Source organism: Dendrobates tinctorius, unplaced genomic scaffold (genome assembly GCF_039654945.1).
Source record: "Dendrobates tinctorius isolate UK_male_01 unplaced genomic scaffold, ASM3965494v1 ptg000201l, whole genome shotgun sequence".
In the NCBI taxonomy this organism is placed as follows: Eukaryota; Metazoa; Chordata; class Amphibia; order Anura; family Dendrobatidae; genus Dendrobates; species Dendrobates tinctorius.
This window is the reverse complement of record NW_027361868.1, coordinates 12,019,761-12,044,183: the sequence shown is the minus strand read 5'-3', so window position 1 is coordinate 12,044,183 and position 24,423 is coordinate 12,019,761. Positions and strand designations below refer to the sequence as shown.

General features: G+C 47.9%; 1 protein-coding gene across 2 annotated transcripts in view; it reads left to right on the top strand.

The window, feature by feature from the left end:
• The window catches only part of UBR2 (ubiquitin protein ligase E3 component n-recognin 2), a 173,155-nt gene that overhangs the window by 62,861 nt on the left and 85,871 nt on the right, over positions 1-24,423 (top strand). For both annotated transcript variants that reach the window (XM_073553434.1, XM_073553433.1), the window contains exons 17-23: positions 4,122-4,232; positions 5,039-5,104; positions 14,050-14,172; positions 18,169-18,232; positions 18,482-18,606; positions 19,071-19,123; positions 19,210-19,312. In XM_073553434.1, coding sequence (XP_073409535.1) covers positions 4,122-4,232; positions 5,039-5,104; positions 14,050-14,172; positions 18,169-18,232; positions 18,482-18,606; positions 19,071-19,123; positions 19,210-19,312 — 645 coding nt within the window. The remainder of the gene's footprint in view (positions 1-4,121; positions 4,233-5,038; positions 5,105-14,049; positions 14,173-18,168; positions 18,233-18,481; positions 18,607-19,070; positions 19,124-19,209; positions 19,313-24,423) is intronic.

Here is a 24,423-nt window from a genome sequence, read left to right as displayed (position 1 = left end):
GATAGATAAGGGTCTAATGAAAGACCCGTGTCCACCTCCTACTGACACTAAGCTAAACTGAGTAATTGAGCGCCAATCGGTGGGGTGTATACTGTGGAGGAGGAGCTAACTTTCTTATTTGCATAGTGTCAGCCTCCTAGTGGCAGCAGCATACACCCATGGTTCCTGTGTCCCCCAATGAAGCGATAGAGAAATACATACTTACATTTTGCAGATATATCTGCAGAGTCGGCACAATCACACTGATGGAGGAGTAATACCTTAACGATCTCATCACTCCCTTGCTGATGCTTCATACGTCTACTCATACCTCTAGGACCCTCAGTGATCTGGGCTGTGCTCCACCCCTTCAATGGACTTGAGGTGCACAAGCTCGACCACCACTGAATGCTTTGCCTATAGGACTGCTGAAGAAAGCCCAGTGCAGAGCGCTGCTATATCCGGCAGTCCCATAGACAATGATTGGAGAAAAGGTCAAGCTTTTGCACCTCCATCATCCATCATAGGTGGTCACAGCTCACCCCCTCCCTCTCCTGTATAATGACTGATAACTCCTCTATATACAGCAGATGGCACAGTATCCATCATCCACAATAGGTGATGTCACAGCTCACCTCCCCCTTCTGTACAATGGCTGATAACTAGTGTTGAGCATTCCGATACCGCAAGTATCGGGTATCGGCCGATACTTGCTGTATCGGAATTCCGATACCGACTTCCGATATTTTTTCAATATCGGAATTCGGCATCGGAATCGGAAGTTCAGTTGATTGACGGCCTGACGTCATCATGATGCGCGGTGTGTGCGCATCATGATGCGCCGTCATTTCGGGCCTTCCGGGGGTCTCTGCCGGCCTGCCGGGGGGCTGTGTGGACTGCCCGGGGTCTGTACCGGACTGCCGGGGGGCTGTGCCGGCCTGCCGGTGGTCTGTGCACCCTGTGGGGGTCTGTACCGGCCTGCCGGGGGGCTGTGCTGATGTCCGGGGGTCTGTGCAAGCATCGTCCGATGGGACTACAAGTCCCATCGGGCGATGCCTGCTACCATGACAGTGATTGACACATTAGCCAATGATGGGACAGTAGTAGTCCCATCATCCGGCTAATGTGCTAAATGTTAAAAAAAAAAAAAAAAAATACTACATACATACTACATGCATGCTACATACATACTACATATATACTACATACATGCTACATACATACTGCATGCTACATACATACTACATACATACTACATACATACTACATGCATGCTACATACATACCACATACATACTACATACATACTACATATATACTACATGCATGCTACATACATGCTACATACATACCACATACATACTACATACATACTACATACATACTACATGCTACATACATACTACATATATACTACATGCATGCTACATACATACTACATGCTACATACATACCACATACATACTACATACATACTACATACATACTACATGCTACATACATACTACATATATACTACATGCATGCTACATACATACTACATGCTACATACATACCACATACATACTACATACATGCTACATATATACTACATGCATGCTACATACATACTACATATATACTACATGCATGCTACATACATACTACATGCTACATGCATGCTACATACATACTACATACATACTACATGCTACATACATACCACATATATACTACATACATACAATACATTCATACAATACATACATAGACATACAGTACATATAACATAGAGTAACATACTTACCAATACTTGTCACATTGTTCCCCGAAGCCATTGTCTTTTCCGGAATAAATATTAACATAACAAACCACAAAAATACTCACCCACGATCCGAAGCAGTCCACGAGTGTGTCCCACGACGATCTTGGGTAGAGAACTGCAGCATCAGCTGTTGCTGCCGTTCTCTACGGGCTGCAGGAATCCAATGACGGAAGGTAGGTATCCTTCCGCACTGTATTCCTCCGCCACTTAAAAAAAAAAAAAAAGTCCCTAGTCTCACTTTATGCCATTGCTGCGTGGGAATTTCCCACACAGCAATGGCATAAAGTGAGACTAGGGACTTTTTTTTTTTTTAAGTGGCGGAGGAATACAGTGCGGAAGGATACCTACCTTCCGTCATTGGATTCCTGCAGCCCGTAGAGAACGGCAGCAACAGCTGATGCTGCAGTTCTCTACCCAAGATCGTCGTGGGACACACTCGTGGACTGCTTCGGATCGTGGGTGAGTATTTTTGTGGTTTGTTATGTTAATATTTATTCCGGAAAAGACAATGGCTTCGGGGAACAATGTGACAAGTATTGGTAAGTATGTTACTCTATGTTATATGTACTGTATGTCTATGTATGTATTGTATGAATGTATTGTATGTATGTAGTATATATGTGGTATGTATGTAGCATGTAGTATGTATGTAGTATGTATGTAGCATGCATGTAGCATGCAGTATGTATGTAGCATGCATGTAGTATATATGTAGTATGTATGTGGTATGTATGTAGCATGTAGTATGTATGTAGCATGCATGTAGTATGTATGTAGCATGCATGTAGTATATATGTAGTATGTATGTAGCATGTAGTATGTAGCATGCATGTAGTATATATGTAGTATGTATGTAGCATGTAGTATGTATGTAGCATGCATGTAGTATATATGTAGTATGTATGTAGCATGTAGTATGTATGTAGCATGCATGTAGTATGTATGTAGCATGCATGTAGTATGTATATGGTATGTATGTAGCATGTAGTATGTATGTAGCATGCATGTAGTATATATGTGTTATGTATGTGGTATGTATGTAGCATGCATGTAGCATGCATGTAGTATGTATGTAGTATGTATGTAGCATGTAGTATGTATGTAGCATGCAGTATGTATGTAGCATGCATGTAGTATATATGTAGTATGTATGTAGCATGTAGTATGTAGCATGCATGTAGTATATATGTAGTATGTAGCATGTAGTATGTATGTAGCATGCATGTAGTATATATGTGTTATGTATGTAGCATGTAGCATGCATGTAGCATGCATGTAGTATGTATGTAGTATATATGTGGTATGTATGTAGCATGCAGTATGTATGTAGCATGCATGTAGTATATATGTAGTATGTATGTTGCATGTAGTATTTATGTAGTATGAATGTAGCATGTATGTAGTATGAATGTAGCATGTATGTAGTATGCATGTTGTATGTATGTAGCATGTAATTTTTTTTTTTTAATTTTTTTTACATTTAACACATTAGCCGGATGATGGGACTACTACTACTGTCCCATCATTGGCTAATGTGTCAATCATTGTCATGGTAGCAGGCATCGCCCGATGGGACTTGTAGTCCCATCGGACGATGCCTGCACAGACCCCCGGAGCCTGCACAGCCCCCCGGCAGGCCGGCACAGCCCCCCGGCAGGCCGGCACAGCCCCCCGGCAGGCCGGCACAGCCCCCCGGCAGGCCGGCACAGCCCCCCGGAGCCTGCACAGACCACCGGCAGGCCGGCACAGACCACCGGAGCCTGCACAGACCCCCTGGCAGGCCGGCACAGCCCCCCGAAAGGCCCGTACAGACCCCAGAGAGGCTGTACAAGGGCAGGAAAGGGTTTTTCTTATTCCGATACCGGAAGTCCCATAGACTTGAATGGGACTTCCGGTATCGGAATCGGCGATACCGATACTTTTTTTAAAGATCGGCCGATACCATCCGATACGATACTTTGAAGTATCGGACGGTATCGCTCAACTCTACTGATAACACCTCTATATACAACGCATTTTGCCAAGATTAGATAATGAGTGTATAATATTTTTATAAAACAATATGACCTGATTCATCTATTACTGCTAATGTATGTGAAAAACAGGAAGTAAGCGTCTAATTAGGACTTGTAAACAGTGTGAAAACTACATGATCCTTTTTATTTAAATATAAATACTGACATGAAATAAATTTTTTTGTAAAAATATATTTAACATAAAAATTTGAATTATAGAAGACCTTTCACCAAATTTCTCATATTGAATTGGACACGATTTAATAGTGGCTACACAGCAGAAGGAAAACCTTTTTTGTATGTCATTGATTCCTGTCTTTCAGAGTGAGCTGAGCCCACCCATGCTGATTGAACACCCCCTGCGCTGTTTGGTGCTGTGTGCTCAGGTACATGCCGGCATGTGGAGAAGGAACGGGTTCTCATTAGTCAACCAGGTGAGATCATCTCCTTATGATTTTGACTTTATTTGCTATTATAAGCATTGCCTGCTGCAAAAAGGGCTACTCTCAGATGAATGCTTGCAGTCCAATTTGACGTTTGTTCAGTATCTTCTCTGGGGTCGTGCGCTTTCACTCCTCCCTCCCAGATGCTGCCAACCAAATCTTGGCAGCGCTTGAGTCCTCTAGATGAGCTGCTGAGCAGTGATTGGCAGCATCTGGGAGGGATGAAAGCACACACACCTCCAGAAAAGACGGAAGCGACAACCAGCTGGTCCGCAAGGAGGAATTTCACTTACCGCACTTTAAAAGCAACAATTATGAAAATATCTGCAATGGAGCGGCGCAGCACAAAACAGAAAAAAGTGGTGGAGTCAGGGGAGCGCAGGGATTTTTACAAAGTGAAAGGCCCTCTTCTATGTATATCTTATCATTTTTAAGTTTTTCTACGTAAAATAATTTAATGATCAATGTAGCCCTGCAGAGGTGTCTTACATCTGTGGGGTCCAGATTCTGAGACCCCCACCGATCACTCAGAATACTCCGCTCCTGCATGAGCTGTGCACATCTGAGTATGGGCTCTATTAAACAGGTCTTTGGAGCCTGTACTTAGAGGTGCACATGACTCATAAAGAATCTGGGTGCTTTGAGTGCATGGACTCCTCCGATGTAAAGTTGTTGTGCAAGACTACTGTGATGAAAAAAAAAATAATAATTTATATTTACTATTTAATGTTACTAATTGGAAGTGTTTGCAATGTGTCAATTTTTATGTCAGTATTTTTTTTATTTTTTGTTAACAGATCTACTACTATCACAACGTCAAATGCAGGAGAGAAATGTTTGACAAAGACATAGTAATGTTACAGGTAACGAGTTATCACTTTCAAGTTACTGAAATACTGTAATAAAATGTTCAGGTTTCTGCCATTGTACAGAGAATTTGACACTTTAATTATAAATTTCAAAATATGATTGTTCCAGTTATTGTTCCGCAGTCCCAAAAGATTCCGTAATATGTATCAAGCATCGGATTGCAGGAGCTAATCAAAATGCAAAAGTCTCAGCGCCTGTCCCCAAAGCAGTCGAACCGCTACTGTGTTTTGCATTCTCATTAGTTCCTGCAATTCAGTGTTTGAGAATGTCTCCTACAGGGACATTCACTTATATGAAAGCTAAACTCTATCCCAAAGACCATTTCCTTTAAAGTGGCTGTCCAGGACTTAGTTTTTAGGGCCATAGTAAAAAAAAAAAAAAAAAAAAAACTTAACAGGTAGGTAGTTGATAACAGAGGCAACTATCGGTTCGTTCTACCCGGCACTGACCGCTCCTGCCAGCAATTAATCTGCTTCACGTCAGCAGAACAGATTTTCCTCTTCAGGGCTGCTCTGTCGATGGGGTGTGACTGCCAAGGTCTTCCTGATAGGCAGCGGGTAGCCGGCTGTCAATCAACATGACGTTTGCAGTCACATCCCATTGACAGAGCGGATGAGAAACCACTGATCTGACAACATGATGCCAGTGGAAGCCGTTTAGTCGCCGGCAGGAGCGGTCTGTAACCCCTCTGTTCCGGCATAGATGGGCAACTACCTGCCTGTTAGTTTTTAGGTCCATAGTGTATAAAAAAAAAAAAAAAAAAAGTCTTGGATAACCCCTTTAAGGCTTTACTCGCACAGTCGTTTGACTGCATAAAAGAAGCAGATGTATTAAACACTGAAGACTAAAGCATGAATGTCCCATGTGCAGTATATTGAATTTTGTTTCTTTTTTAAAGGGACAGGACAGAACATGAGTTTTCAAAACCTTTTTAAACTACATTAAAGGGGTTGTCCACTTTTGAGGTGGTCTGTGGATATACGGTAAATAAGCTGAGAGGAGCTCAGAACGTTATAAAATCCCGTCAGATCATTATAGGGGCCTCACTAACGGGTTCTCGGTAAACTTATTCTTTGGATAATAGTAGAAAGAGGCTAGAAAAGACCAGCAGTGGGAAATTTTTAATGAAACCTAATCGCAGAAATGATTTTTCTCGTTCGCCTTATTGGGGGACACAGAGACCTTGGGTGTATGCTGCTGCCACTAGGAGGCTGACACTATGCACAAAAAAAAGTAAGCTCCTCCTCCGCAGTGTACACCCCACCGACCGGCAGAGAATTCCTCAGTTTAGCTTAGTGTCAGTAGGAGGTGGACACGGGTCTTTTATTAGACCCATATCTACCTCGTCGTGCGTCGTTCCTTTTCAGGTTCTACGGAGGGATACAGAGTGAAAAGTCACATCTGTACTCCCACATGGAGTCTGCAAGTACGGCGTGTACTGCCACCCCGTATCCTTGCAGTTCTCCGCGGCAGGACCAGCCAGACGGACGCCGACACCAAGACGTGCCAGCGACTCCAGGGGTCCTTGTCGCCAGTCTCCCTCCCACTCGCCTACCAGAGCCTGTCGGTTGGATGAGACGCAAAGACTTCTTCAGACAGGTAACGGATCGTGGATGGGTGAGTATTAGGCCCCGGCTTCATATTTATTTTCCTGGCTGCCCATTCCCGACGGTCACCTCTTCAATGGCACAGGGGACCCCGGTTGTAGGCGCTGCGGTCGCTCGCAGTCGCCACAAGGCTATAGGCAGCTCAATGTTGCCGGGCATCCCCCCCCCCCTTTTCTGGGGACAGGGAGCACAGGGTTTTTTTCCCTATTGGGAGCGACTTGCGTCTGCGGCGTCCCTCTTTTTCGGACCTCCGCGCCGACCCCCTGCTGACAGGCGGCCGCCGCAACTAATTTAGGCCCCGGCTTCAGTTCGGGCCTACCGCTGCGTCGCGGCCCCGCCCCTTTCTTCTAAGCGGGCTTCTCTCCCGCTCTTCCCAGGCCCTCCCACCGCCTGTCCTTCACCTGCCCAGCCTGTCATTGGCTAGAGGGCGGTGAATCATTAACCCTGCGTGGTGCTCCGCCCTTCCTCCTCTCCTAAGGCGCGCTTTTTCTCAGGACGGCGCCATTTTCCCAGCCGGTTAGCCGGGCACCAACTCCTCACTGGACATCATCTTCTCCAGCTGGTTTTTTTGTCAGGAGGGCTGTCGGCCGGATTTCGCTCTGACCTGCATCCACTGACAGGTCGCAGAGCATCGCTTCTGGGGACACCGGACCGTGAGTAGCTCTGCACTGCAGACTGACCCTTCTCCGCCCTCTGTCCCCCAACCTTCCGGCATTACCTCAGCTTTTCACTATGTCTAAGTCTGATCGTACCCGCTCTACCGCCCCCCCCTGCACTTTAGTCAAGTACTTTGCATGTTCTTCGTGCAATCGCAAACTTCCCTCAGGCCAGTCCACTCCCCTCTGCCTGGATTGTAGCAATCCAATTCAGCCTGACGCCGTCCAGGAGCCATCTTCGGCCCCAGGCGAGAGTGTGCCCCCCATGCCTGGCTGGGCCTCCTCGCTATCTCAATCAGTGGCAGACCTCACCAGGGTGTCTCAGTCCCTGGTGGCCGTTTTTGATAAGTTGCCCCTGGACTCTTCAGCAGGGCCAAGCAGGTCCCAAATTGTTCCATCTGAATCAGCCAGCGGTAGTCGCAAAAGACACAGGCAAGATTCCCAGCCGGAATCCTCTCCTAGTCCCATCTCACCGCATAGCCCTTCTCACCAGCCTCCCTCTCGGGCCTCCTCTCCCGAGTCAGGGGAAGCGCTTTCGGACAGGTCATCTGAGGGGATTTTAGAGCTGGATTCAGACGAGGATGCAAGCATGAAGGTCACAGTGCAGGACCTCATTGCTGCGATCCATCATACCTTCGATATTGCTGACTCCCCTGCGAAATCCTCAGATCAGGAGGTTTCGTTCAGACGGGCAGAAACTCCCTCCAGGGTTTTTCCTTTCCATTCCCAGTTTGGGAAAATTTTTACCAAGGAAAGAGAGGATCCGACCAGACGCTTTCAAAGAGGAAAACGTCTCGGCATACTCTACCCATTTGCTAAAGAGCTCACGGACAACTGGTCGGCCTCTCCCTCGGTCGATCCGCCCGTGTCCAGGCTATCCAATAACACGGTTCTCCCGCTTTCAGGCGTGGCGTCCCTAAAGGATTCTAATGACAGGATTGTAGAATCCCTGGCGAAGTCTGCCTTTGAAGCGGCTTCAGCGGCGGTGTGTCCAATCTTTGCTTCATCCTGGACAGCAAAGACCATAGCCACGTGGGCAGACGACCTTCGGCAGGGCATCTTAGATAAGGCGCAACCGGAGTATTTGGCCAATCTCGCCAATCAGATCTCCCATGCTGGGGACTATCTTCTCTCCGCTTCCTTGGATGCTGCATCCTGTGCAGTTCAGGCGTCAAGCAACGTTATTGCAATTCGACGTACAATTTGGCTAAAGGCATGGCAAGCGGACTTGTCTTCAAAAAAGTCCCTCACTAACCTGCCCTTTCAGGGGGTGCGCCTCTTTGGGTCCCAATTGGACCAGATTATTAAGGACGCCACCGGAGGCACGAGTTCACTCCTCCCTCAGTCCAAGCCTCGCAGACCCCCACTAAGGCTAGTTTCACACTTGCTTTTTTTTGCAGCGCGTTTTTCCCGCAAAAAAACGCATTGAAAAAACGCATACATAAGCATACAACTGCTGCGTTTTTTTCAAGCATTTTTATGAGCATGCATGAAAAAAACGCAGCGTTTTTATGCGTTTGTATGCGTTTTTAGCGCGTTTTTACCGCGTTTGCGTTTTTTTCCAACATTTTTAGGTGGCCCCTCACACTACCCAAACCATGACTTTACTAACCCTGACCCTAACCCTGACCCTAACCCTAACCCTTAACCAAATCATACTTAACCCTAACCCAAACCCTAAACCCTAACTAACCCAAACCCTAAACCCTAACTAACCCTAACCCTGACCCTAACCCTGACCCTGACCCTAACCCTAACCCTGACCCTAACCCTTAACAAAACCATACTTAACCCTAACCCTGACCCTGACCCTAATCCTGACCCTAACCCTGACCCTAACCCTGACCCTAACCCTTAACAAAACCATACTTAACCCTAATCCTGACCCTAACCCTGACCCTAATCCTAAACAAAACCATACTTAACCCTAACCCTGACCCTAACCCTGACCCTAACCCTAACCCTGACCCTAACCCTTAACAAAACCATACTTAACCCTAATCCTGACCCTAACCCTGACCCTAATCCTTAACAAAACCATACTTAACCCTAACCCTGACCCTAACCCTGACCCTAACCCTAACCCTGACCCTAACCCTTAACAAAACCATACTTAACCCTAATCCTGACCCTAACCCTGACCCTAATCCTTAACAAAACCATACTTAACCCTAACCCTGACCCAAACCCTAACCCTGACCCTAACCCTTAACAAAACCATACTTAACCCTAATCCTGACCCTAACCCTGACCCTAATCCTTAACAAAACCATACTTAACCCTAACCCTGACCCTAACCCTAACCCTTAACAAAACCATACTTAACCCTAATCCTGACCCTAACCCTGACCCTAACCCTTAACCAAACCATACTAAACCCTAACCCTGACCCAAAACCCAACCCTAACCCTGACCCTAACCCTAACCCTAAACCCCCTTAACTAACTCTAACTCAAACCCCTAAATTCCATGGTTAAAAAAAAAAAACGCATATGCAAAAAAACGCTTACATGAGCATGCCAGTGCGCACATATGCGCATCCATAGGCTATAATGGCCATTTTTAGCGCAAAACGTGCGCATATGTGCGCATGCGCTTTTTTGCAGGGCCAAAAAATGCAACATGATGCGTCTGGAAAATCCAATCGCACACCCCAAAAAAACGCAGCGCATGAAAATCGCATACATGCGCTTACAAGCGCGCAGGTATGCGCACCCATGTTAAATATAGGGGAAAAAACGCATGCGCAGGTTAGCGTTTTTTTCCAGCGCTAAAAAACGCAAATGTGAAACCAGCCTAAGGCGTCAGTTTCGACCCTTTCGGACTTTCCGCCGTTTCAATACGGCGGACAACTCCTCCAGCCAACAGAGACCGCAGGCTCGCCAGGAGAGAAAGAAAGTTTCCTTCAGACCCACTCCTTCCTGGCGACCCCACTCCTCCCAGGGCAGACCGTTCAGATCTAGATCTGGACGGTCTACTTCAGCATGACTATCATCGGGCACGCGAGGGGCCTTTCCAATTGGGAGGTCGACTTCTTTCCTTCAGGGACGTTTGGCTGGCCGCCGTGGAGGACGCCTGGGTCAGGGAGGTCGTGTCCTCAGGATACAAGATAGAGTTCGTCTCTCTCCCACGGGATCGTTTCTTCGAATCCCGGCCTCCAAAGGATCCAGCCTTGATCCCGGGGTTCTCTACAGCTATCGCTGCTCTCCTCAGTTCCGGGGTGATTGTGCCCGTTCCCGAATCGGAGCGCTTCACGGGGTTCTACTCGAACCTGTTTGTAGTGCCGAAAAAAGACGGCGCAGTTCGACCCATCTTGGATCTCAAGCTGCTCAACAAGAGGGTCCGCCTTCGCCACTTCCGCATGGAGTCGCTTCGCTCGGTCATCGCCTCCATGGAGGAGCAGGAGTTCATGTGCTCAATAGACATCCAAGATGCCTATTTACATGTTCCAATTTTCTCCGGACATCAAAAGTTCCTGCGCTTTGCGATTCGACAGCACCACTACCAGTTTGTCGCACTGCCCTTCGGTCTTGCCACCGCTCCCAGAGTCTTCACGAAGATCATGGCTGCGTTGATGGCTTTGTTGAGAGTCAGAGGCCTCGTTCTTTTCCCGTACCTAGACGATATTCTGATCAAGGCTCCCTCATTCCAACAGGCTCACCAAAGTTTGTCAATCGTCCTGGACACTCTTTCCAATTTCGGGTGGATCGTCAACAGGAAAAAGTCCTGTCTGGTTCCTACCCAACGCCTGGTCTTTCTAGGTCTTCTGTTCGACACTCGTCGGTCAAGGGTCTTTCTCCCACAAGAAAAGATTCTCTCTCTGCAGCAGGAAGTACGATCGCTGCAGACCTCGCGATTCCCATCCCTCCGTACAGCCATGAGGGTCCTGGGAAAGATGGTCGCGGCGATAGAGGCAGTTCCCTTTGCCCAATTTCACGCCAGGCCTCTCCAGCAGGCCATTCTGTCGAAGTGGAACAGGTCGCCTCGGTCCCTGGATCGCCCTGTCCATCTTTCTTACCGGATCAAGCGGTCTCTCAACTGGTGGTTGTCGTCACCTCTCATTCTATCGGGTCGATCCTTCCTTCCCATTCACTGGCAGATAGTAACCACAGATGCCAGTCTCCTCGGTTGGGGTGCTGTGTTCCGCAACCACACTGTTCAGGGTCGATGGTCGGATCGGGAATCAGCGCTACCAATCAACGTTCTGGAGATTTGAGCGATCCATCTTGCTCTGGTCCACTGGGAAAGGCTCCTCAAGGGACTGCCGGTACGGATTCAGACAGACAACGCCACAGCGGTGGCATATGTCAACCGCCAAGGGGGAACACGGAGTGTTTCAGCCCTGGCGGAGGTGTCCAAGATTCTTCGTTGGGCGGAGATTTCCGTTACGACAATTTCCGCGGTTCACATTCCCGGCGTAGACAACTGGGCCGCCGATTTTCTCAGCCGCGAGGGTCTCGCGGCGGGAGAATGGTCCCTACATCCGGAAGTGTTTCATCTGCTCTGCCTTCGGTGGGGAACCCCGGATGTAGACCTCATGGCGTCTCGCCTCAACAGGAAAGTCCCACAATTCGTGTCCAGGTCTCGGGACCCTCTGGCAGTGGGCGCCGACGCCCTGGCCGTTCCTTGGTCCCAGTTCGAACTTCCCTACCTGTTCCCTCCTCTGCCTCTTCTTCCCAAGCTGTTGAAGAAGATCAAGGCAGAAGGACTTCCGGTCATTCTCATCGCCCCGAATTGGCCCAGAAGGTCTTGGTTCGCGGACATTGTCAACCTTCTCGCGGACGCCCCCTGGAAGCTTCCAGACAGAACAGATCTGCTGTCTCAGGGTCCGATTTGCCACCCCAATTCTCGGCCGCTCAATTTAACGGCATGGCTGTTGAGACCGAGGTTCTGAAACTAGCAGGATTTTCCGACCACGTAATTCAGACCATGATCCGAGCCAGAAAGCCATCATCTTCCAAGATTTACTACCGTACTTGGAAGGCCTATTTCACTTGGTGTGAGACCAATGACGTCGCGCCCATGTCCTTTTCGCTCCCTTCAGTCCTAGCGTTTCTTCAGGCAGGATTGGATGCGGGGCTTGCCCTCAGTTCCCTGAAGGGTCAAGTTTCGGCGCTGTCCATTCTGTTTCAGAAAACGTTGGCTTCCCGTCCTCAGGTTAAGACCTTTCTTCAGGGCGTGGCTCACACGGTCCCGCCGTACCGGGCGCCCGTGGATCCATGGGATCTTAATCTGGTTCTTGAGGTTCTGCAAGGTCCGCCCTTTGAACCCCTCAGGGATATTTCCCTTTCTCTCCTTTCTTGGAAGGTAGCCTTTCTGGTGGCCATCACCTCCGTCCGGCGCGTGTCGGAATTGGCAGCTCTTTCGTGCCGCTCTACCTTTCTGGTTCTCCACCAGGATAAGGTAGTTCTGCGGCCTCCGCCCTCGTTTCTTCCGAAGGTGGTGTCCTCGTTTCACCTCAACGAGGATATCGTGCTACCGTCCCTTTGTCCGAATCCAACTCATCCCCGAGAGCGGTCCTTGAACAAGCTGGACCTGGTTAGGGCGGTAAAAGTCTATCTGTCTAGGACGACTTCCCTGCGAAAGACAGAGTCTCTTTTCATTATCCCTGATGGAGCGCGGAAAGGTCACCCGGCGTCAAAAGCCACCATTGCTCGCTGGATCAGATCGGCTATCCTGGAAGCCTACCGTGTTAAGCGTCGCGGAGCCCCTCCGAGTATCAGGGCCCACTCTACTCGAGCAGTGGGTGCCTCCTGGGCGGTGCGCCACAGAGCTTTCCGCACTGCAGCTTTGCAAAGCTGCAACATGGTCATCGGTTCACACGTTTGTGAAATTCTACAGAGTCCACACCTACGCTTCGGCGGACGCCAGCCTAGGTAGACGGATTCTGCAGGCAGCGGTGGTGAGTCCGCTGGCCTGATGGAAGTTTGTTTCCCACCCCAGGGACTGCTTTGGGACGTCCCAAGGTCTCTGTGTCCCCCAATAAGGCGAACGAGAAAACAGGATTTTTGGGTTGCTTACCGTAAAATCTGTTTCTCGGAGCCTTCATTGGGGGACACAGCACCCTCCCATGTTTTACAGCTCCTGTTCTTACTTTGGTTGAATGGTTACAGTTGAGTTGTTTATGTTGTCAACCTATTCTGTTACTTCTCCTACTGCTTTCTCACTAACTGAGGAATTCTCTGCCGGTCGGTGGGGTGTACACTGCGGAGGAGGAGCTTACTTTTTTTTGTGCATAGTGTCAGCCTCCTAGTGGCAGCAGCATACACCCAAGGTCTCTGTGTCCCCCAATGAAGGCTCCGAGAAACAGATTTTACGGTAAGCAACCCAAAAATCCTGTTTTAACCCCCATTACAAGCATTTAAGTACAAAAAAGATTGTCCCAATAAAGTGGACTAATCCTTTAGGTTGATGCTTTCTTTAGGAATAACAGGTGTAATCCCTGCACACCCTCTCTTTTAGGTAAGTGATGACCCCTGTGGGATCTGGGATCAGTAATAGCAATTACAATAGTTGTCAATCTGCAACTCCTTTCCCCCTCTAAAAAAAAAAAAAAAAAGAAGAAAAATAAGGGACAGTAAATTTTAATCATTTAATGCCTATTGCTTTGTTATAAAGCAGAAATAATAGTTCTTCCGTAGGATAGGCGTAAACTCTGATTTATTATTTCCATAGGCCGGAGCTTCAATGATGGATCCAAACCATTTTTTGATGATTGTCCTCAGCCGATTTGAACTTTTTCAGATATTCGGCACTCCTGATTATGGGAAGAGGTTCAAAAAAGACAGCACGAACAAGGTACTGTGCGAGGACACTGGGACTGCTAATATGTCACTATGAAAAGTCAGATTTAATGACTTTAAAGGGGTTGTCCTCATTATTAAAGGAGTCTTCACACCACCACATGTTGATGAGCTACACAAAGGTGTCATATCTGTGGGGGTCCGATATCCAATACCAACATTGATCATTGATCAGCTGCTATACACTCCAGCGTCTGCTGGGATGTAAACACAGTGAACGGAACTACAGTGCTCAGCTCCACTGTGTACTGGCCGAATATATATATATATATATATATATATATATATATATATATATACACTCACTGGCCACTTTATTAGGTACACCATGCTAGTAAGGGGTTGGACCCCCTTTTGCCTTCAGAACTGCCTCAATTCTTCGTGGCAGAGATTCAACAAGGTGCTGGAAGCATTCCTCAGAGATTTTGGACCATATTGACATGATGGCATCACACAGTTGGCGCAGATTTGTCGGCTGCACATCCCTGATGCGAATCTCCCGTTCCACCACATCCCAAAGATGCTCTATTGGATTGAAATCTGGTGACTGAGGAGGCCATTTGAGTACAGTAAACTCATTGTCATGTTCAAGAAACCAATCTGAGATGATTCGAGCTTTATGACATGGCGCATTATCCTGCTGAAAGTAGCCATCAGATGTTGGGTACATTGTGGTCATAAGGGGATGGACATGGTCAGCAACAATACTCAGGTAGGCTGTGGCGTTGCAACGATGCTCAATTGGTACCAAGGGGCCCAAAGAGTGCCCAGAAAAAATTCCCCACACCATGACACCACCACCACCAGCCTGAACCGTTGATACAAGGCAGGATGGATCCATGCTTTCATGTTGTTTACGCCAAATTCTGACCCTACCATCCGAATGTCGCAGCAGAAATCGAGACTCATCAGACCAGGCAACGTTTTTCCAATCTTCTACTGTCCAATTTCGATGAGCTTGTGCAAATTGTAGCCTCAGTTTCCTGTTCTTAGCTGAGAGGAGTGGTACCCGGTGTGGTCTTCTGCTGCTGTAGCCCATCTGCCTCAAAGTTCGACGCACTGTGCGTTCAGAGATGCTCTTCTGCCTACCTTGGTTGTAACGGGTGGCAATTTGAGTCACTGTTGCCTTTCTATCAGCTCGAACCAGTCTGCCCATTCTCCTCTGACCTCTGGCATCAACATGGCATTTCCGGCCACAGAACTGCCGCTCACTGGATTTTTTTTCTTTTTCGGACCATTCTCTGTAAACCCTAGAGATGGTTGTGCGTGAAAATCCCAGTAGATCAGCAGTTTCTGAAATTCTCAGACCAGCCCTTCTGGCACCAACAATCATGCCACGTTCAAAGGCACTCAAATCACCTTTCTTCCCCATACTGATGCTCGGTTTGAACTGCAGGAGATTGTCTTGACCATGTCTACATGCCTAAATGCACTGAGTTGCCGCCATGTGATTGGCTGATTAGAAATTAAGTCTTAACACACAGTTGGACAGGTGTACCTAATAAAGTGGCCAGTGAGTGTATATATATATATATATATATATATATATATATATATATATATATATATATATATATACAGTGCCTACAAGTAGTATTCAACCCCCTGCAGGTTTACACATTCGGAATTAACTTGGCATTGTGACATTTGGACTGTAGATCAGCCTGAAAGTGTGAAATGCACTGCAGCAAAAAAGAATGTTATTTCTTTGTTTAATTTTTTTTAAATTGTGAAAAGTTTATTCAGAGGGTCATTTATTATTCAACCCCTCAAACCACCAGAATTCTGTTTGGTTCCCCTAAAGTATTAAGAAGTATTTCAGGCACAAAGAACAATGAGCTTCACATGTTTGGATTAATTATCTCTTTTTCCAGCCTTTTCTGACTATTTAAGACCCTCCCCAAACTTGTGAACAGCACTCATACATGGTCAACATGGGAAAGACAAAGGAGCATTCCAAGGCCATCAGAGACAAGATCGTGGAGGGTCACAAGGCTGGCAAGGGGTACAAAACCCTTTCCAAGGAGTTGGGCCTACCTGTCTCCACTGTTGGGAGCATCATCCGGAAGTGGAAGGCTTATGGATCTACTGTTAGCCTTCCACGGCCTGGACAGCCTTTGAAATTTTCCTCCCGTGCCGAGGCTAGGCTTGTCTGAAGAGGCAAGGCTAACCCAAGGACAACAAGGAAGGAGCTCCGGGAAGATCTCATGGCAGTGGGGACATTGGTTTCAGTCAATACCATAAGTAACGAACTCCACCGCAATGGTCTCTGTTCCAGACGAGCCCGTAAGGTACCTTTACTTTCAAAGCGTCATGTCAAGGCTCGTCTACAGTTTTCTCATGATCACTTGGAGGACTCTGAGACAGACTGGATCAAGGTTCTCTGGTCTGATGAGACCAAGATCGAGATCTTTGGTGCCAACCACACGTGACGTTTGGAGACTGGATGGCACTGCATACGACCCCAAGAATACCATCCCTACAGTCAAGCATGGTGGTGGCAGCATCATGCTGTGGGGCTGTTTCTCAGCCAAGGGGCCTGGCCATCTGGTCTGCATCCATGGGAAGATGGATAGCACGGCCTACCTGGAGATTTTGGCCAAGAACCTCCGCTCCTCCATCAAGGATCTTAAGATGGGTCGTCATTTCATCTTCCAACAAGACAACGACCCAAAGCACACAGCCAAGAAAACCAAGGCCTGTTCAAGAGGCAAAAAATCAAGGTGTTGGAGTGGCCTAGTCAGTCTCCTGACCTTAACCCAATTGAAAACTTGTGGAAGGAGCTCAAGATTAAAGTCCACATGAGACACCCAAAGAACCTAGATAACTTGGAGAAGATCTGCATGGAGGAGTGGGCCAAGATAACTCCAGAGACCTGTGCCGGCCTGATCAGGTCTTATAAAAGACGATTATTAGCTGTAATTGCAAACAAGGGTTATTCCACAAAATATTAAACCTAGGGGTTGAATAATAATTGACCCACACTTGTATGTTTAAAATTTAACTGAGCAACATAACTTTTTGGCTTGTAAGATTGTGTGAAGTTTGAAGGCTCTAACTTATTTGCATCTTATCAAACCTGCTAAATCTGCAGGGGGTTGAATACTACTTGTAGGCACTGTATACATAATATATATTTATTACATAGAATAGCGCCAGCTGCTGTTTAAAGTTTATAGCAATGCACACGTCAATCTAATGATCTAACTGCTGGTGGTAACACATGCTCAGTTACTAAAATGTTTGCTTTGTGATTTTGTACATTGCAGAACTGCCAATAGAAATGTGTTAAAGTGGGTTGTCCACTACTCAAACAATTCCTACTGCATCCCTATGTAAATAATAACACTTCCGATGCGGCACTGTCCCAATGGTGTCGGCACGTACTATCCCGGGGATCACCTGACATTGTGTCACGCGAACCCTGTGTCCAATCAGCACTTTAATCTCCTGTGGACATAATTGACACCTGGAGGAAGTGGGAGCTGCGACTGCTCTCCCCATATGTCTTGATTTGCCCAATGGAGGGGAGAGTGAAGCCAGCGCTAATTGGCCTTAAGGATTTGTAACATAGCAATGTCACATCATCCTTGGGAAAACCAGTGCCAAAACCGATGGATCGGCGCCGGCACTGAAGGTGTGTATATGTGTTATTGTTTTAGTAGGGGGAAATGTAGGGATTCAGATGGGGTTGTGCAAGTATTGGACAACCTCTTTACAGTAAAGCTATGCTGGTACAGAAAGAAGCAGAGACAGTGTAGCTGAGAAGACTCCTCCAGAGGAAGCGAACATGGACAATGCTATCAGCACATAGTAGCAGCAGCCACAGCGGGGAGGTGAAACGTGATGAAAAGTGTTTTTTTTTTTAATCCAAAATACTTGAAAACAGCTATTAACAGTATTAATAGGATTTCTGGACTTTTAGCATGAAAATGTTTTACAGCAGAACCGATTTCACCGTGAGATGATCTTCTCTATTGTCTCTGTCCAGGATCTGGTGCAGCAGAATAACACCCTGATAGAAGAGATGCTGCATCTGATCATTATGATAGTTGGTAAGATACGAACGATGCATAAATCTGTGTATTATAACACTTTACCTGTTCTGTTACGTTCTGTGCCAATGAAACAGATATTTTTTATTGTCAGAACATATTCACTTAGTGTCTTCTTCCACACCGATCATATTTAAAACAAACTTCACGCAGGACCCCCTGTTTCGCAAATACTCCATTTTTGAGTTGTCTCTCAGCTTTGAGCTAAAGGTAAATTCCGGGCTGATATGTTTGTTCTCCATAACAAAGGTGAAAGGTTTTGCCCTGGTGTCGGGAACGTGACTGCCGCCGATGAGATAAAACGTGAAATCGTCCATCAACTGAGCATACGGCCCATGGCTCATAGTGAGCTGGTGAAGGCGCTGCCTGAAGATGTGAGTTTGTCAAGCTGTTTTCTTGTAAAACTACATCGACGTACTGTTTCATAGATGTTCCCTGTGGATAGCGATGATTAACGAGGGTCGTTCTAATTTTATCAGTTTAAATTTGGAGTATTGTAATTTTCTACCCTACAGTTAAATAAAACACAGATCACTTACTGCACATGTTATTAAATGGATGTCTTGGTATCTGATAAGGATGCTGTCTTTTCCTCACCATATCAGAATGACTTGATTATTCTATATGAAACAAACTCCATAATACAGCCTGATTTTAGTTCCTCACTGTCTCTCTTTCCTGCTGAGAACTCACACTGCTCATTACAAGCTGCAGCTGTCAGGCTGGGTGGACAGTGACTAACTCCTGACTGATGGGGGTAGTTGATGTAACTGTGCCCAGTTTGTTTGAATCATTTTAAAGCCTTGCTCTCTTTTATTTTATTTTTTTTTTTTAACAGGAGAACAAAGAAACTGGGATGGAGCAAGTGATTGAGACCATTGCATCCTTTAAGTGAGCTGTGACACCATATATTAGTTTTGCGATGGTCGGAAGCTGTTCAGTGTGTAAAGTCATTTTTGTCATTGTTTTGTCTTAAGAAAGCCGGGTTTAACGGGGCGAGGACTCTATGAACTGAAGCCGGAGCGCACAAAGGACTTCAACCTCTTTTATTATCATTACTCAAGAGCAGAACAGTCAAAGGTAAATTTGCATTTTCTTTTATGTTCAGTACATAATACCAAAAGTATACGAGTAAAAGGGATTCTGCAAATATTGCGTCCCTGTCTGTACACTAGTCAGCTGTATCATTAAAGGGAATTTGTCACCCTACTTTTCGCCTATCCGCTGCAGCCACCGCCATCAGGGGCTTATCTATAGCATTTTGTAATGCTGTAGCTAAACCCCCGATGTAACCTGAACGATAGGAAAAATTAGTAAAGACCCCGTCACACTAAACGAGATCGCCAGCAATCTCGCTTAAGCGTCACCGATTTTGTGACGCAGCAGCGATATTGCTAGCGATAACGCTATGTGTGACACTTACCTCCGACCGGCTCCCCCGCTGTCTATCGCTGATCGTGCGAGAACGTCCTGGGCCGTTTCTCGTCGGCGGCTTCCTGCTGGCGCCGACGAGCGACTCGTGGACGCAGGTGGGAGGATGTCTTCTTTGCCGCGTCTGACAGGTAAGTAACGTCGCTGGTGAGATCTGCCTGTTTGGCAGCTCACTAGTGACCATTTAGCGATGCACCAGCGATCCTGACCGGGTCGTATCGTGGTCGGGATCGCTGCTGCATCGCTAAATGTGACGGGACCCTTAGATTATACTCACCCAGGGGAGGTCCGAGTCCGGTTCGGGTCCAGAGGGAGTCGCGGTCCGGCGCCTCCCGTCTTGCAGCGATGACGTCCTCTTCATTCCTGCCCGTCGCGGCTCCAGCGCAGGCGTACTGTTCTGCCCTGTTGAGGGCACATCAGATTACTGCAGTGCGCAGGCGCCGGAAGAGCGCCATGTCCAGCACCTGTGCACTGCAGTACTCATTTTTCTTCTCTCTCAGGGTACATCGGGAGCTTATCTCCAGCATTACAGAATGCTGTAGATAAGCCCCTGATGGCGGTGGCCGCAGCTGATAGGTGAAAAATAGGGTGACAGATTCCCTTTAAACTTTCCTAGCCTCATTTTTCGGCCAAATATAATAGTATTTTAACATAACCGAACATTTATTTTTGCAACAATGTTCAATGATTGGAGGCTAAATGGTTGTTAAATATGACTATTTAATTTCAATAAAAATTTATGGTTAAAAAAAAAAAAAGTTTACAAACCACGTGACTTCAATATTCTACTCCCAGCAAGCTCCGATGATTGGACACTTTTCTATTATAGCCAGCAGTATTTTCAGCAATTTCTGCTACAATATTTCTCGTGTGGCATCGGACCACACTGGGTAGCCTTCTCTTTTTACATTCATTAGTGAGCACATGCTGCCCACTACCCTGTCGCTGGGTCATGGATTGACCTTCCTTGAGCTACTTTTAGTAGATACCAACCACTACATACCTGGAGCACCCCATAAGACCGGCCATATATTGGGAACACCCCACAAGAGCTGCCGTTTACCGGGAACACACGACAAGACGGGCCGTATGCCGGGAGCACCCCAGAAGACCGGTCATATTCCGGGAGCACTCCATAAGATGTGCTCTATGCTGAGAGTACCCCACAAGACGTGCCCTATGCTGGGAGCACCCCACGAGACGTTCCCTATCCTGGGAGCACCCCACAAGATGTGTCCTATGCCTGAGGTACCCCGCAAGACGGGCTGCGTGCCGGGAGTATCGCCCCACGAGACGGGCCGCGTGTCGGGAAGGGCCCCATGCCGGTAGGACCACACAAGATCTGCTGTTTTGGAGATCCTCTGCCAACTAGCCATCACAATGGTCCTTCTCAAAGTTGCTCAGATTCTTCTGCTTTTCCATTTTTCCTGCTTACAATACCTCATCCTGAAGAACGGACTGTTGCTGTCCACTTTATCGCACCCCTGATAGTGCTATTCTAATTGTGAATTTTTCCACGTTCCTCTATAAGTCCTTTTTCGCTGTCTTTGTTTGCTAAACAGGCTGAATATTTCTGGAATATTGCCTCTCCAGTCATCACTGGTTCTGTCTCTTCTCTGGGCATGATATTCACTATAGAGGTGATGGTACACGTTTAGAGTTGAACAAAGAGATTTTATTGACCCTGGTCTTGTAGCCAGTGCACCAAACCGCATATTCTGTGCTGCTTGTTATTACTGAGCCCAGCACAGTGTGATTATTTCTCCTTCGCCTCATTGGGGGACACAGATACTGTGGGTGTATGCTTCTGCCGCTAGGAGGCTGACACTAAGTTGAAAAAAAGAGGTTGGCTCCTCCTCCGCCGTATACACCCTCGCCCCTTTTGCGGGCGGAAATCAGTTTTTTTGCTTAGTGTCCATGGAGGCACACTTCTGGTTTTTCTCCAGACTTTTTTCATCTTTTTCCCATGAAGATGAGACAGGGGCAACGGATCCTATTGAAAGGGTCCGATTTCCCCAAACCAACAACGGGCGAGCACGTGTGAGTGTCCCTCCACGTATCCTCTCCCGCGTCGTGGGACACAATGCCGGACTTAGCCCTGACCACCCCTAGGTATTGAAACCATGAACCATGGGCTGTACAGAGGCACAAGACTAATCCGTGCGGCCCCCACTGCTCCACCAATGCTTAGACTGCGGTGCTGCAAGGTGGCGGACGGTCCCTCTCCTCACTCCCTGAAGGGGTTAGATGGAGCTAGGGTGCCTGCACCGTCCTATTTTTTCCGAGGCCCCATCACATACCTGCGCTCAGGAAGCTGAAGAGGATCATCGGTGAGGAGAGGGTCTGGGAGGGCTCCTGCAAAGATCCGAGGGCTGGAGCCCCCAGCTGGCGGAAGCCACCGGCCATGCAAGGCTGAGCGTGGCTGGATCCGTCAGGCGGCGCCGCGCCATGAAGTAGCGCCATGTTTTTTCAGCGCCATGGAACCGCGCCCTCCCCCAGGCTGGGTAGGGGATAAATTGAGGCCGCGGCTTTAGCTGGAGCTAGGCCCCGGCCGAAAGTCCCGCCTCTGGGCCGCGCGTCACTTCCAGCGGCCCACCCCGTACTGGGCGGCGGCGAAGAAATTTAGGTCCCGGCTTCGGAGCACGGCTAGGCCGCAGTATGGAAGTACCGCCCCCTAGAGCGTTTTTTATATGCTGGTGGCTCCCACAGCTGCTGGCGCGTGATTTGAAGGTAGAAGCGTCCAGGACGGGGGGGACGCAGGACTGGGTAAGTGCTGCCCGAGAGGCCATGCTACAGGGAAAACGAGGTGCTACCTCCTCCCCCCTCCCCAGCAGCGGACAGATACAGCATGTCCGAAAAAGCAAAGACGCACCCGTTCTTTGAGTCCCTTCAAGCCCCAGATAGGGGCAGGGACAATGGCTCGCCGACCTTAGAGGGGTCCTCCACCTCACAAGAGCCTCCGCTTTCACTCCAGGCAGACCCGAAGGAAACAAATCCACACGGTGTAGCCCAGTCCATCCGGTGTCTAGGCATCCGTAAGCTCTGCTTCTCGCTCCCCGTCACCAGTGGTTGATAGCGAGCAGACCTCAGATTGAGACTCAGACGAGCCCCTTGACCTGGACACTCCAGGGTCACGTGAAACAGGGGACAGCCTCATAGAAGCCGTCAATCAGACCCTGGGGATGGAGGATGATCACGCAGCGGGGCATAAAGTGGCATTTAAGCGAGTGAAGCGCCCACACAGAATTTTTTCGGAGTTTGAGGACATAGTGCAGCGGCACAGAGAACGTCCAGACAGGCGTTTCTCGGGTCAAAAGGCACTCGAAACAGGGTATCCGTTTGCTCCGGACCTCCGTAAAAAATGGATGGAATCCTCGATGATGGATCCACCGTTTCGCGCCTAGCCACTAAAACCCTTTTATCTGTAACTAGTGTTTCCTCTATTAAGGATCCCACTGATCGCCTCATAGAGAGGTTAGCTCGCTCAGTATATGAGGCATCAGGGTCAGCATTCGCTCCCTCGTTCGCAGCAACTTGGGTAGCCAAGGCTATGATCTCATGGTCAGAATCATTAAACAAGGTAGTGCAGGAGCGAGATCTACCTGCAGAAATATCGGAGGTCGCGAGTCAGATGGCGATGGCCGGAGACTATGTAATCAATGCATCTTTGGATGCGGCCAATTGCTCGGCACTTGCTGCCGCTAATGCAATTTCTATCAGAAGAGCTCTATGGTTAAGGACATGGCGAGCCGATTCTACTTCCAAGAAGTCCTTGACTTCCCTGCCTTATCACTGAGGCCGCCTATTTGGTTAAAGCCAACCCATTGAGGAGAATGCATACTCAACAGCCCAGATCGAGGGGATCCAGATCCCAAAGATCGTCAGCCAAATGACTCGAGGCGCTTACTAGACGACCCCAGCAAGGTGGGCGGCCGCCTACTCTGGTTTCACCACGTCTGGGTCAATGTCGCACACGACGCATGGGTAAAGGAGTTGGTGGCTTCAGGGTACAAAATAGAATTTGTCAGATACCCTCCAAGACGATTTTTTCTGTCTCGTCTGCCCAGGGTGGACACCCAGGCAAAGGCTCTGTTAGGAACCATCAAATTGCTCCAGCAAAACGGAGTCATTGTTCCAGTGCCGGAACACGAAAGAGCTCAGGGCTTCTATTCCAACCTGTTTGCGGTTCCCAAAAAGGACGGATCTGTCTGGCCTGTTTTGGACCTGAAGCTTCTGAACAAAGTCATCAGCATCAGACATTTCCGGATGGAGTCTCTCCGTTCAGTCATATCGGCCATGGAGCAGGGAGAATACTTGGCCTCGATCGACATCCAGGACCCATATCTGCTTATTCCCATTTTTCCTCCTCATCAGAGGTTCCTACGCTTCGCCATCAGCGGTCGACATTTTCAGTTCGTAGCGCTACCCTTCGGGCTAGCCACGGCTCCCAGAGTGTTCACAAAGGTTATGGCAGTTGTCATGGCCATACTGCACTCTCGAGGCATAGTCGTCTTGCCTTACTTGGACGACGACCTCTTGGTCAAGGGCCCGTCAATATGGGCATGCGAGGAAAATGTCAGCATCATGCTAGATACTCTTGCCCGCTTAGGGTGGTTGGTCAATGCGAAGAAGTCATCCCTTGTGCCAGCTCAGAGGATTTCCTTCTTAGGAATGATCTTCGACACTTGCCGAGGGTTGGTAATTCTCCCTCAGGAAAAAGCGCTAGCTCTCCGGCAGGGAGTCCAGACACTTCCAGTCCC